This window comes from Saccostrea echinata, unplaced genomic scaffold (genome assembly GCF_033153115.1).
Source record: "Saccostrea echinata isolate AGI-Se365-2 ecotype Australia unplaced genomic scaffold, CSIRO_AGI_Sech_v1 ptg000052l, whole genome shotgun sequence".
NCBI classification, from domain to species: Eukaryota; Metazoa; Mollusca; class Bivalvia; order Ostreida; family Ostreidae; genus Saccostrea; species Saccostrea echinata.
The window spans coordinates 8,157,394-8,173,843 of record NW_026889801.1 but is presented as its reverse complement, the minus strand read 5'-3'; the positions used below and the strand labels follow the sequence as shown (position 1 = coordinate 8,173,843).

Below are 16,450 nucleotides of genomic sequence, written 5' to 3'. Positions count from 1 at the left end.
AAATAGATGCCAATTCACTGTCGTAAATCTGAGGGCCAGAACTTGATGTACATCTTCTCGGTACACCCATGCACCATACTCGTCAAATAACTTTTCATCTGATATACGGGGCAGTCGATTATCAAACGTAATTTAATTTGTATTATTTTCTGTCCCTTGGAAATGGTTTGTATTCTCCTCCATCATAGAATTATCTCTAGACTTTTGTCGTCAATATCAATAAAAACGTGGATTATCTCTGCTGGTGATGCTATATTGTACCGTATTTACATTAAACACAGGCGTCGTACCTGGTCAATTCCAGGGTTTGGGGTGTTCAACATTAAATGCTTGGAAATAATTGGTCTGATTTTAGTGGACTGCCAAAATATACATATATGTCCTAACCTTATCTAGGTAAAATAGATTCAACTATTAAATCACCATAAAAATCAGAGGCAGCAACAATTATTTAACGGGTAGTCCTAACCTAACACTAAAATAAGAGCCCAGTAACCCTCAGATTATCGCATATACTGTAGGATGCCTTATTCATGACGGACAGTATATGTGATATCCCTTCAACCATTACACTCACTGTAAGATGCCTTATTCAGGACGGACAAGAGTATAGCAGCCTGGACAGACTGGTCAGACAATGCAGACAATATAACATACTATATGGCTAGCCTCTTTACTAGAGGATAACCTCTTCGTAGCAGGCCTTATTACTGGTTTGGCAAACCTCAAATGACCTTCCAAATTCACTCTCAAACTGTACCAAGAGGTCCAATAGCCTTAACGGTCACCTGAGTATGATGCAACAATTTAAAGGATGCATAGAGTATAAAATGAACTGAAAGGTGAAGCTTTGTTGCCCAAAAGCAAGAGAAGATTTTTAAATAAATAATGCATTTTTACTACAGATTCACTATATTATCAATAGAGCCCCCCCCCCCCCCCCCCGAAACACCAGTGCTTCTGACCCTGGGACCATATGTTTGCTCATCATAACTAATCACTCTGTTTATCTGCTTAACACTAAGGAGCAAACAGGATTATTTAATAGAATTAATGCATTTTCACTAAATTATCAAGAGCCCCACCCTCACACCAGCACATCTGACCCAGTCATTGATTTTAATTTTTTAAGTCATTGATTTAATGTTAAAATAAGGTGTTCTACAAATGTAAACAGTAGTCTTTCGTATGCAAGTGAAATCTGGTGTTTTCATATAGCACCAGACATTTAAAAGGTACATCTTACTTTCTGTGAAAAAAAAATATTAGGAGTATTTAAAAGTTCTAACAAGAACTTAGTGTGAAACTCGAAACCACAGACGACCTTTGGTGTAAAATGACGATAATAATGATTTAAAAAAAAGGAAAAGAAATGGTGTCATATCCACATCTAATGATGGAGTTAGTTAATGTACATTGTAAATTACTTTGATTTGCATACTTTTGCCGACATGGAAAGTGGAAATGTTGGCATGACTCTAAATTTTGAGCACGTCAATGACACATAAATTTAACCATTAATGACCTAGCCCTAAAATTGAAACTGTTGATTATAAATATAAATCTAATTAAGTGATATTTAGTTGATATTTAAGTCTTTAACGAGGCCGAGTCTAATTATTTCCACCATAGATATTTTAATAAATTATCTTGAATGAATTTTTACTATTATATCAATTACTTTAAGATAAAAAAATCAGATGTTTACCATCCCGATTTCATTGGGGGGGGGGGGGGGGGCATCTCAAAAGTTGTCAAATTTTACTATTGAACCCTATGGAAATTTGATAGAAAAGCGCCAAATTTGCACATTTTCTCCATGTTTTTTGTATTTCTGCCCTAGGGATTTCCTTTTCAGTCAAATACATGAAAGTTATTATAAAAAGTCACCAAATCGTGAAATTTCAAAAAAAGTTTACCATCTGGTTTGGTCTAGGAATTATTAAAAAGTTTTTTTTTCAATACCCAATACCTCTAAATGTGCCAAATTGCGGCATACATTTTGTATATAACGGCGCAGATAAATTATTTTGGTAACAAATAACAATGTTTCTTTAAATGGTCTGTCAACATTTTTTAATAAAATGTCCAAGGACGTCTTGAAAACTCAAGCGAGTCATGCGTCATTCTTCAGCGGCATGCATTATAATTGCTTAGAGAACCGGAAAACAATGACGTCGTGAAAGCCATTTCAGCATTTATTTCTATTCATTGTCTTAAAATCACCCATAAAGGTACAGATGATGTAATATAATGTTAATTTTGTATCAAAATTACAATACTTAGGAAAAGTGTTATGTTGCACCTACGATTGCATGAAATTAAAAAGCTGCGCAAAGTCATGCGCACTCGAATTAGACTCGGCGTCGTTAAGTCAAATGTTGATTGACTTTTTTTCATACTTATTCTTAGGCCAGTATTTACACAATGGATTGTCGATGGATTTTTCCGTTATTTCCCGATCCTGACAAAGAGCACACGGCAGGTGTGCCCGGTCGGCAGGGGATGATCACTCCTCCATGGCACCTGATCCCAACTCTGATGTCTTAGATGTCCGTGTATGCTCTGCTCCTATTTTGTTATGTTTAATGGAATTTTGAGCTCAAATACTGTTCGTTATCTCCACATATTTCATATTTTAATCTGTACAATAAGGATTTCAGGATGGTATGGCCTTAATTTTGATATTTGTATATTTCTTGACAGAAAGGAATGATTATTATCGAAAAAAAAGAAAATATAACTAGCATCTATATATTAAGTATATATTCGGTTTGTTTTCGCGAATGAAGAATTTGAAGTTTTTGCTGCTTTCTTCTGATCAACATCTCCGAAAGGAAAAGATCATTGCCTCCTGAAATAGTTCCATCCCATACATGATCCCTATGCCCTTCAAAAAAGGAGCATTTAGATGCACAAGAGTACAATGATTGTACCACCATCCAGATCTACACTGAGCAGCACATCCGTTTTCGTTGTCATGGTCGAATGTGTAAAAGGGATAGTTGACGACCGGATGCCATGATCTGAATGCATCACCTAGTAGGAAGAAATCCAAGAATATAACCATTTAAATGTAATTGAAGAATAAACTGCACTTTTAAATTTGATATTTTAGAATGAAAAGGCATAAGGAATAAGAATACTTTATTTTGAATGACGTTAAAACTATCCTTAAGACTTAACATAACTTTTTATTATGACAAGAAAATAAATGAAAAGAAGGAAGAAAACGCTATATACCAATGCTTCCTGATTTTTCCCCCAAGGAGAGTCTGTAACCATCAGCTTCATTGGAGATGGAAAAAAAAACAGAATATTGAACTTCGAATGACACATGTTGTGTATTTTGAAATCTGATATACAGTGAGTTGCTATATTTTATGGTCAGTTTATGAATGGCGTCGTTTCCTGAATAAGAATTGATCTCAATTAACTTTTCTCGTAATTTAAATGACGATGTATACCCTAATCCATTCATTGCGTTATTCTGCCAAAAAGGTTGGCTTATTATATAATACTAATCTATTATATCATACTAATTTGCATCGATGCACTACAAAATTGTTGTTATTGAAAATCAAATGACCGCATATCATACGTCTAATTCTAAATTACTAAGAATGTGCAATTATATTAATTTATTATTCAATATTTCTTCATAGTTAATCATTTAATTAATAATTCATCCCTAAAATATGCATTTAAAGGATATGAAAAATGCTTGTTATAGCAAATAAAACTTCTCTCATCTTGTCAGGTAGACATTTTAAAATGAATTTACTTTTGAATGCATATTGTACTTTTGCACGCGTTTCTAACACGCATCTTGCGAAAAACTTGCACTTTTCTTAAGCTATCTTTTTAAAATAACATGGACTTTTTTTAAAAAAGCTGCATATACATGTATATAGAAATAAAAATATTCAATATATTTATATAACCTGTTGCCATAGAATGGTAAAGAATCTCTAAATCAGCTCAAAATTATCAAAATTACTACATACAGATCTAGAAATTAACATAAAATTCACATACTTTTAGAAAACAGTATTTTTAGATGTTACAATTACATATGGCTTACCGAGCCAATAATTTCCTCGAACATCCCCAAAACTTCGCTTGTATTCACTCCAAGTGGTTTTGAAATTTATCCTTGAATATCCCCGATTCCTGTGCTGAATGACCTAAAATGTGATTTTTCTTTTCTTACAAAAGAATATAGTCCCTAAAGAATTTTGTCTTTTTACGAATAACGTTAGAATGTTTTTTTTTATTAAAATATATCTATCCTAATAATGCAAACTTTTTTTAACATGCAAACATTTGTAAATTGTTTAACAGTGAAAGACACTGGTAAAGCATAAAGTGTAAAACCGTACCGTCCAGCCCCCTCCATATGCATCCATATCACACAAAACTGGAACAGATTCTTGGCTTTTGTCAGTAGGACATATTTCATAAACACCTGTCTTCTTTTGTCCACTATTATAGATGTCGAAACAATCAAAATGAAAGGCGCAACCTATTTTTAGTATATATATATATATATATATATATATATATATATATATATATATATATATATATATATATATATATATATATATATATATATATATATATATATATATATATATATATATATATATATATATATATATATAATTTGTCAGTTTTAAAACACACAGGTACATGTATCTGAAAAAAAGGTTATTCACTAAGTAAGTTAGTATCGTTCACGTATTATTGTAGTAATGGTTAAAATTGGCTGAAAGTCGATAAAGACTTCAGAATTTGTAAAGTGTGATTAACACAACGCCTCTGATCTACCTGCTATATGTATGTCGTTATATATTTTTGGTACATGTAAATGTAATTATACCCACACTTTCTAAAGAAAGTTCGGGTATATTGTTGTTACTCATGTCTGTCCGTCCGTCCGTCCGTCCGTCTGTCACACTCTTATTTCTCAAACTCCTCTTACATTTTACACAGTAGCCTAATCATCTTTTGGGAGGTGTTTGGTGGTGTCATGTAGATGTGCAGTAAAGTTTCAAAATTTTCATGTTCACCCTGGGGGTCAAATGGGGGTCGAAAAATGACGTTTCTTATGCAAAAAGCCCCCGGTTCCCTGAACTCCTCTTACATTTTACACAGTAACCTTATCATCTTTTGGGAGGTGGTTGGTGGTGTCCTGTAGATGTGCAGTAAGGTTTCGGAATTTTCATTTTCACCCTGGGGGTCAAATGGGGGTCGAAAAATGACGTTTTTTATGCAAAAAGACCCTGGTTCCCTGAACTTCTCTTAAATTTTACACAGTAGCCTAATCGTCTTTTGGGAGATGGTTGGTGGTGTCCTGTAGATGTGCAGTAAGGTTTCGGAATTTTCATTTTCACCCTAGGGGTCAAATGGGGGTCGAAAAATGACGTTTTTTATGCAAAAAGCCCCTTGTTCCCTGAACTCCTCTTACATTTTACACAGTAGCCTAATCATCTTTTGGGGGAAGGTTAGTGGTGTCCTGCAGATGTGCAGTAAGGTTTCGGAATTTTCATTTTCACCCTGGGGGTCAAATGAGGGTCGAAAAATGACGTTTTCTATGCAAAAAGCCCCTGGTTCCCAGAACTCCTCTTACATTTTACACAGTAGCCTAATCCTCTTTTGGGAGATGGTTGGTGGTGTCCTGTAGATGTGCAGTAAGGTTTCGGAATTTTCATTTTCACCCTGGGGGTCAAATGGGGGTCGAAAAATGTTTTTTATGCAAAAAGCCCCTGGTTCCCTGAACTCCTCTTACATTTTACACAGTTACTAAGCCTAATCGTCTTTTGGGAGATGGTTGGTGGTGTCATGTAGATGTGCAGTAAGGTTTTGGAATTTTCATTTTCACGATGGGGTCAAATAGGGGTTGAAAAATAACTTTTTTTTATGCAAAAAGCCCCTGGTTCCCAGAACTCCTCTTACATTTTACACAGTAGCCTAATCATCTTTTGGGAGATGGTTGGTGGTGTCCTGTAGATGTGCAGTAAGGTTTCGGAATTCTTATTTTCCCCCTGGGGGTCAAATGGGGGTCAATTTAAAAAAAAAAAAAAAATATTTAACATGTTTAAACATCCTGGTTCCCAGAACTTCCCTTATATTTTATGCACTAGCCTTAAATCATGATCATTTGGAAGATGATTGATTTTGTCCTGTGGATGTGTAAAATGGTTTTAAAATTTGCATTTCCATGTGGATAGCAAATAGGGGCAGGAAAAAAATGGCCTCTCCCTAACCCATGGGGTCATGATTTGTACAAACTTGAATCTACACTTCTTGGGAATGTTTCCATATTAATCATGCTTTTGTTGTTCTTAAAAAGAAGAATTTTGAAGATATTTTTTCCTTTTAAATCTCTATAAAACTTTGATCCCTTATTGTGGCCTGACCCTATCCTCGGAGGTCATGATTTGAAAACTAGAAATATGTCCATAGGACATAAATGCCCCGCCGAATGTATATTACTAATGAAACATGAAAATTTGTATGAGTGTATGAAGTTTGATGAGAATATCTTGAACAGTTTCTTTAAAATTGAAACTAAAATCTAAAAAAAATGGATATAGATGAAAAATTCTCACAAAATTATCTATAAGTGCATTGTTTCTTTAAAACTAAGCAAAATACAAATTAAAGAGAAGGGAGGTCAAGGTCACAGGAAAGTGCAAGGTGAAAAGTTTTCGATGCAGTGGAAGAGCTCTCACTAATACATATCAGCATATTAGGTTTGATAAAAATATCTTGAATGATTTATTTAAAACTGAGCTTAACACTTATTTGAGAAAAGAGAGGTCAAGGTCAACGGAAAGGTTGAGGTCAAAATGTTGATGCAGTTGAAAAACTTATATCAGTATGTATTTACTATTAGCATAGAAGTTCAACAAAAATATCAGAAATGGTTTATTTAAAATGTAGATAAACACTAACTTAAAAAAGTGAGGTCAAAGTCAAAGGAAAGTCAAGGTCAAAAAAGTTGATGCAATTGATATCTCTCAGCAGTATATATCAGCATATGAAGTTTGATAAATATATCTTGAATTGTTTATTCAAAACTGATCTAGACACTAATTTAAGAAAAGTAAGGTCAAGGTCAAAGGAAAATTCAAGGTCAAAAATTTTGATGCAGTTGAAAAGCTTACATCAGTATGTATCAGCATATGACGTTTTATTGAAGTCGGACATGACAAACACTATATGCCTCGGCAATATTCATGGCAGGGCATAAAAAACTTGAATCTACACTACCGGTATATGAGGATGTTTCCATATCAAAATGACTAACAAGCAAATTCAAAGAATTGTGGTCCCCTGCTTTCCGTGTCCTAGTGGATGGGATGCCATTATTTATGACATATTGTTTCAAATATGCACGCCCTATCATATGTCATTCAAAAGTAATCACCAAAGTTAAAATTTTTGAAAATTAGGTAAAATATCAAGGTCAAGGGGTAAAAAAATCATAGCATGCTTGGAAACATCTTGTTACAGGTAATGTACCTATCAAATATAAAAGTCCTATCTCTTCTCAGTCAAAAGTTATAAGGAAATATAACATTTTTGAAAAGTAGGTTAAACTTCAAGGTCAATGTCACAGAGTCAAAAGTCATGATATATTTAGAAAGGTCTTGTCACAGGTAATATACATGCATAATATGAACGCCCTATCTTTTCTCTTTCAAAATGATCATTTAAAATAATGTTAATTTTTTTGAAAAGTAGGTCAAACTTCAAGGTCAAGGTCATGGGTTCAAAAATCATGGTATGTTTAGAAAGTTCTTGTAAGTAATATACATGTGAAATATGAAAGCCCTATCTCTTATTATTCAGAAGTTATGACCAAGGTTAAATTTATTGCGACAGACGGACAGACTGACAGACAAATGAGATTTAATGTCCTATAGGTCCCTTTTGCGAAAACGGACGACAATAATGCCCTTGCTGTTCATGAGAAGAAGATTTATGATGGAAAAAATCCCCTGCATTTTTCTATGTAAATCATTGGATCCCCATATGTGGCCCCACCCTACCCCAGTGGGTCATAATTTTAACAAATTTGAAGCTACACTAAGTCTATGTAAAGAAAGTTTCAACTTTTTGGGCCCAGTCAGTGGTTCTTGATAAGACTTTTTTAAAATGATCATACCACCAAATTTTCACTAATTCTTGATTATCCCCCCTTGAAAGAGGGTGTGACCCTTCACTTGAACAAACTTGAATCCCCTTTACCCGAAGATGCTTTGTAGCAGGGTTGGTCGAAATTGGCCCAGCGGTTCTAGTGAAGAAGACAAAAATGTTAAAAGTTTACAGGCGGACAGATGGATGACAAACAAAATGTGATCAGAAAACCAGAAAAACTCAAGTGAGCTAAAAACTGATGATCACAAGTACTTGGAAAGAGTTACAGTATTTGAAAAGCCGTTTTTTTTCATGCATTGTTTTCAGAATCTGAAAAGGTATGACTTGTATCCATGTTGAAAAAAACTTCACATTTCAGAAAACAGTATGATTAAAAATAGTTAATCAAGGTGCTTTGAGTAGCAAAATAAGCTAAACTGGTATAGCTAATTCAACCACAGAGCTTAGTGAATTTTAAAATGCACAACCTTTTCAACTCTTAATCATTCTTAAAATATTTTTATCATTATTTCTGATTCAAGGGAGAACTAGAGATATGATCAGAAGTATATCTGTTGACTAATAAACATGTACATGTATATTGTGTTTTTTAAGTCATTAATGTTTGTTTGTTGTTAAATGTCCCTCTTGGAAATTTTTCACTCATACGGAGACACCACCACTTAAAAATAATGAAGACGTACAAGTCGGATTTGAAGTTAACATTCATTTTAGAAGTTTTCAACAATTAAGATGTAAAGAGATAACTCCTACCCCTTGCCCCTTCCCCTTCCCAGACCCCTGTTTGTTCATGTATGCAAACTAGTCTAATACTTTGGTTTGAGATTAAAAAAAAATGTGAATATATATAAATAGTTTAATGATCCATCTCTTTGAATGATTTTCATTCCTAATTCTAGGAGGGTACATGGGTTGACCCAAATTCATGAATGAAATGTCAAGTAATCTTATCATTGATGCACTTTTATTTAATTTGATGTAGTCATATTATGAACATTTCCAGTTCATTAAGAGAGTGGGGATGACCTCCAGGGATTCATAACCTTAAACCATTAGATGTACATAACATAATAACACAAGAAACAAAATTATGTATAGTCAAATGGAAAAGTTTTCTACTAATTAGGAGTCACATGATCATTTGTCATTTCAGGGACAGGGAGCGGCTAGGGAGATTGGACCCCCCCCCCCTGGAATTTGCAGAGTTATTTAAATAGGACTATATACTGATTTACAGAAGCAAATAAAAAATGACTTTAAATGCCCTCCCCCTTTAAAAACATGGACCCCACCATCATTGTTTTTATTTTGTTTGTTTGTTTGTTTTTTTTTTTTTGCTCCTCAGGAAATTCTGGGCTGGAATTTTTTTTGACGGAGGTGTGGACAACCCCCCCCCCCCCCCCCCCGGAAAAAAATTCCCGGATCTGTGCCTGTAACTGAATGTAATGTCGACAACGGGAGATAACTCTTCAGAATGTGAAATTCGTCTATTGTGGCATCCGATGATCCACTCTCTACCATCGGCTCATACATTCAGTGTCTGAGAGAGAAACGAACGACAACTCTGCATAGGAGATTGCCGATGATCTTTGATCCTTTTTAAACTTTAACCTAACCATTTGCATTTCGGTTTATTTTACCCCAATCTATACTTAAACTTGTACTTACCGACTGTCATAGGTCCTGTCAACTTCATGAAATATAATCCAATTAAAACACAAAATGAATTAATTTCCACTGATATACATGTAACACTGCACCACACCATGTCACATGGCATGTGCAATCTAAAAATGATAATGGTAAAACTAGTACTAGCACTGGTAGGGTGACGCAAGCCCAATGTGATGTAGAAATTTTCAAAAAGGTGTTCACATACATGTACAGTACAAGAACAAATTTTAAATTATCATAACAAACGATGTTTTAACATAACTTTACCATCTAGGCCTATTTCCAAAAACAGGCAAATTGTGTGTGTGTGTTGGGGGGGGGGGGGGGGGAGAGAGAGAGAGAGAGAGAAAATTGATTGGGTATGGCTTTTCAAGGAGGTTTTTGCCTAATCAAATACTAAAAAAAGTTTGCACATTTTGATAAATTCATCAAAAACGCTTTGTACTAAAATATTATTATTTGTTGTTGAGAAAATAAATTTGAAAAGTTCCAATTATGGGCCAAAAATTTATATCTCCCCCCCCCCCCCTTTATCAAAACCTAATTTACATTATTAAGTAAATTCTGTTATTTCAGACTGGTAATGAATTACCTGGTAAGTATATGAAATGTGTATAAGAGGTTCATGGGTCACATGGTCACCTGAGCATTTTATGCTCGATTTGACGAATACATGTACTGTGTAAATTATAGAATTGTTTGGACTTTTTCCTTGGTAAGCCAATATGAAGGAGTGTGCATTTAGAGGCAAACACCTTAGTGCGGGTATTACTGTCTCATGACAGCATCTAGTTGAATCAGAATTTACCAAGGGGATATTTCAAACTATATATATGAAAGTTTATGGTGGCATATTCTTGACTCCAACACATGTATGCATAAATAAGTTCATGTCAATAAGAAAGGTTGCAGGCTGGATTGAATTAGTTGCATCGAGCATGTTGGAAGTCACATACAATGTGTCAGTGATATTTGACGATATAAGACATTTTTTTGTTTTTTAGTTTTTTCATAATTCTTATCTAGCTACATTTCTTCCATGTCAACATAGGTATGTTCCATGTTGACAGCCGTTTTGCTTTTCCGCGTTTTTATTTCACCCCCCTTCCCCTTTCTGCTTTACACTGCTTTTCCGCGATTGGTTTTAACTATAAGTTATGTTTTATCATTTAATTCATACTACGTTTCCGCAATATTTCATGGCCACGAAAGCGTTTTGCATCGAACAGTAACTGTTGCCGATATTTACCTGTATTTTCTTGTATATTCTCACAGAGTTTTAATATCTATATTGCATTTTGACATAATTACATTTATCTAAAATGTCGACATAATCTATAGAAAAAATAATTGATTATAGGGGGTAGATATATCCTAGTTGTAAATAAGTAAATTTGCTAATATGAAATTTGATTGATACGGGTATATGCCTTGAGGGTGGGTGGATCTAAGAGTTAATTCCTCTCTCTCTCTCTCTCTCTCTCTCTCTCTCTCTCTCTCTCTCTGACATATAAATTTTACGTGCTTCCCAATGCCATTTTTGATATTAAGAATTTCAGTCTCAATAATAATTACTTGTATAAAAATCTGACAATACTTAACATTTTAGGATGGGATATTTACATGTATTATGTTCATCGAGAAATGAATATAAAAAACGAATCGCGCACTCAGTAGTAACAAAATCGTAAAAGTGACACTGGCTATGTACTCTGTAAATGTTTGATTTTTTTTTAACATGTAGATATCACAGGATCCGCCACATTGTCGTGAACCTCTACACTGTTTATACCCACAACATAAAAAAGATATAAACAATGAATCATGACAAAACATCTGATAAATTATCATCAGCAGATTAGATCTTGCTTCATGTAACTTAGAATGATGTTATATCATTTTTGCTTCATTGCAGACAATCTACATAAGATTAGTCACAGAATTAAAAAAAAAAGAGGAGAGGGTGTCAACCAAGTAAAATATTTGACAAGCAAAAAGAAAAGAAAGAAATTTAATAATCCATTATTTATAGGACATGTGTGTGTATTTACTACTCAGATCAAAAAAGCTTGAGAAGGGGGCACAAAGTTACTTTTGCCCCTCTTCAAAAGTAGTTGGGGTGGCATTTTCCCCTATGACTACTCCTGTGATATAAAAGCTGTTGTCTCCCCATCCTCTTATTTCACAACATCTCTGAATCTCAAAACAAATATATATATATATATATATATATATATATATATATATATATATATATATATATATATATATATATATATATATATATATATATATATATATATATATATATATATATGTGTGTGTGTGTGTGTGTGTGTGTGTGTGTGTGTGTGTGTGTGTGTGAGGGTGTGTGTGTGTGTGTGTGACATTGTCGTATACGATACATGATAAATGTGCTGTCTCGGTTTTCCGAGGGAAGTGAAGTGAAGTGAAGTGACGTTTCATTAGAATTCAAGTCACCGAAATATTAATTCAATAACAATATTTTATCACTTTACCCATTGTGTTGATTTTCCCTCCTACCTCTATTCACCACATTTTGTGTTTTTCTTAAGCTCTACTCAATTTTTTTGTTTAAAGTGTTTTATAGGCTCTAGACACTCAAGACTTCTTCATGAATTTTATAGGCTCTAGTCAAATGTTAGGTGGGCTTTTGACCTCACCTGCTGCCACTCGTCGGGTTTTGAGTATATTACCTATTCTAGTGGTTTTGATACAAACTTTATAGATAATCATTATGTGACTTACATCTGTTATAACGAATTTAATTTATTATAACAAATTCAAAAATTCTTTATATCGAATTCAAAAATATTCTTTGATAGGTCCTAAAGGGGCTTCCTTAAATAAACTGTAACTAATTTACAAATTTACATTGTGAAATTCATTTTGATATACCGAAACTGTAATTTAAATATTCACATTGTGAAGTCCATTTTGATACACTGGAACTGTTATTTAAATATTTATATTGTGAAATTCATTTTGATATACCGAAACTGTAATTTAAATATTCACATTGTGAAGTCCATTTTGATACACTGGAACTGTAATTTAATTATTTACATTGTGAAATCCATTTTGATATACTGTGGCTGTAATTTAAGTATTTCACATTGTGAAATTCATTTTGATATACTGGGGCTATAAGTTAAATATTTACATTGTGAAATCCTTTTTGATATACTGGGGCTGTTATTTGAATATTTACATTGTGAAATTCATTTTGATATACTGGGGCTATAAGTTAAATATTTACATTGTGAAATCCTTTTTGATATACTGGGGCTGTTATTTGAATATTTACATTGTGAAATCCTTTTTGATATACTGTGGCTGTAAGTTAAATATTTACATTGTGAAATCCTTTTTGATATACTGGGGCTGTAAGTTAAATATTTACATTGTGAAATCCATTTTGATATACTGTGGCTGTGATTTACAAAAGTTTGCATGGAATGTGAAGATAACGAGCAGAAATCTTGCGGAAAATCCAATCAAGCAATAAATATGTGAGTACAGCAAACACAGACTTCTATAGATTGTTTTTTTTTCCAGATAAGGTCATTGCGTACTAAAGATTCCATATTTTTGGCGAGTACTTATTTTCGCGAAATGACTCTTTGACGTCAAATCGCGAGAACAATAATTCGCGAGAGGACGGTTGATCAAGAGATTTTACATTGATTTCAGCACCATAAAAATAAAAGCGAGTACTTTTATTTCGCGAGTGGTGCTTCTCGCGTAATTACGCAATAATAATTCCTCGCGTATATTTAGGAATCTACAGTACGTATCGACCATACATGTAAAACACATATTTAAACAAGATTCTTGATAGCTTTGTATCACCAAGTTGTCTATCAATAGCCTGATTCTTTTTAGAAATTGATCGTGTACAGAACATGCTCTTGCGTATCGAATCCACTGGGATTCATAAATCCCATATGCAGGTGATAATGGTATATTGCTACATAAAGGAAGCTGACGATAGAAAAATTGAAATCATTACATTTATCATAAAGTGAAGTTGTAAGTGTGCAATTAATATCTTTTTCTAGAAATCTATGTGTTTATGACACGATATGATCAGAATAATATGTTGAAGGTGTAAATACGTCTTACACATAAATCAATTTTTAAAGTTTTTCCTTCAATATTTTTTGTTCAAATAAATTATGGTTAACAAACACAGTCTTATTTCATCTTAAATAGACACATTTAAATTTGTAACAACGAAGAAATTTTCGAATTGTTATCAGGAGGTCTTGAATTTTTTTAAGTGTTGCATTCAGCGAAAATCAAACTCTCAAAGCGCCGCAAAAACGTAAGTTGTAACAATCGCCGGTGATAAACATCCTGCTTCATTCCTATATAAAGGTTTATGAAAGTATACCTGGAAAACACAAAGTCTGGTAAAATTACATGAAAGATTGAGAGGACAGCAACTTGCAAAGGTAATGTTAGTAGGGCTTTGAGTCTTCAGCGGGTGAACTTCTTCATCGTATGTTTCTATTCAACAACTATTCTTGTTTTTCCCTATTAATTTCGTTTCTCGGGTAGGATTAGATTTTCTCAAATCTCTCTCTCTCTCTCTCTCTCTCTCTCTCTCTATATATATATATATATATATATATATATATATATATATATATATATATATATATTATATCTCTATTAAGAATATTCAAATTTGATTAGCTTGTTAGAAGGCTTTTAAACTCAATACTGACCTAGGAATCATTCTTCGTGGGGTATAATGACAGGTCCATAAAAAATAATGACTGGCTAAAAATTACCCATTCTCACAATGTCAAATATATATATATATATATATATATATATATATATATATATATATATATATATATATATATATATACTGAGTATATCTATCTATCTATCTATCTATCTATCTATATATACATACATACATATATATATATATATATATATATATATATATATATATATATATATATATATATATATATATATATATATATATATATATATATATATATATATATATATATATATATATATATATATAGCTTTAAGTGTTTTAGGAAATTTAATTATCTATAGTTTAAAGGACATATTGCATATTCAATAAAAAGTTATTAGCGTGTTTCAAGAAATTTAATTGATCATGTACAGTAGTAAATAACCGAATAACAGTTAGTCTAATGCTAATGTATTCTGGAGACAAAAGGACTTATCTTTAAAATAAAAGATAAAAGGTTTTTTCTTTTTTAAATTATTATTTTTAATATTTCAAAACTGTTAAGATTTTTTAATACATTAAATAAGCGAAATTGTTCAAAACGAATGCATTTAGCGATTTCATCAATGCATTCAAATAACGTCAAATTAGATATTCTAGTTATTACTACCATAATCATTATGATTATACATGAATATTTTTTGCTTCTTTGCTATTTTTAATTTTCATAACTGTCACAATTATTTTGTAATACATTGACATTTAGTTGATTTTGCTCATAAATAAGAAATTCACATTTGAATTGATTATTGGGAACGTCATTCTAGTATCTATGTGTTTGATAATCTTTATATTGAAGAGTTAAGGAATGTTTTATCATTTTAAACAAGCATTCTGTGAGTATTGCCTAAACAATGCTAGTCCACGAACGGCAAGTGTAATCTGGTTCTCATTAGAAATTTCAAAAAAAACCTCCGTTATTCCTTAAAAAATCATTGCTTTTATTTTTTATATAGTTTTACTTTTCACAGGATCACTTAATTTATTTTCAATTCTACTTACTCGATTTACCTAAATGTCCAAAAGAATATAGAAATAAATAGATTCAAACTTAAGGTCGCATAAGTATCATTAATAATAATAATAATGAGTATCCTTAAAAATAAGCTATAAAGATTTCATCTTTTGTGAAGAATTCACACTTATATAAGAAATAATAAATCAATTAATGTTTATTTTTCTTAGCTCAAAAAAGTCTTCTCAAACTGCTAAGGTTAAATTAATAGTAAAGATTCCAGATTTCTCTAATAAGAAAGATAAAGTATAAGGTAGCAAATAGCGCTGATAATTATTTGTTCACTTTTTGTACTCTGCCTATGAATTGCTTAATTCAAGGACAGTGGCATTTTTACACAAATGTTAAATTGAGAAAAAGCAAAAACTTTTACATGCAGACTGTTCTATTAACCTTTATTTCTGAAATAGTGTTCTTATTTTATATATTCATATTTATGTTTTTTTATTTATTTATATTGCAGGAAGACAAAATGGATTTTGGTTCTGTTAAGGATGCCAATAAAAACCTCCAAAAGATTGTTGAAAGCTTGCATGTGGATAAAAAATTCAAGTCGGATATGCATCCTCCTCTTGTTCTCTGCTCCATCCGTCGCAATGATCCAACAGCTAATAAGACGGAATAAATTATAAAGGCCCTGGTTTCTCAAGATGGAAAAACAAACTGCATACATCTTCGCGTTGATAGTTACGACGATTTTAATCGGTCTGTGCGAGAGTCAAGAGATAAGGCTGTCATGCAGGCTATCAACCCAGATCAGGTTTAAGACTGGACTTGTTAAA

The 16,450-nt window shown here is 32.5% G+C and overlaps 1 protein-coding gene across 1 annotated transcript; it reads right to left on the bottom strand.

Annotated features, from left to right (window-relative positions):
• Positions 1-2,775: 2,775 nt before the first annotated feature.
• LOC133204323 (fibrinogen-like protein 1) lies at positions 2,776-4,409 on the bottom strand. Its single transcript, XM_061340048.1, has 4 exons — positions 4,383-4,409; positions 4,085-4,187; positions 3,244-3,288; positions 2,776-3,039 (listed from the first exon to the last, which is right to left on the bottom strand). Exons 1-4 carry the CDS (start codon positions 4,407-4,409, stop codon positions 2,822-2,824), a joined length of 393 nt encoding a protein of 130 aa, XP_061196032.1. The 3' UTR covers positions 2,776-2,821.
• Positions 4,410-16,450: the final 12,041 nt, after the last annotated feature.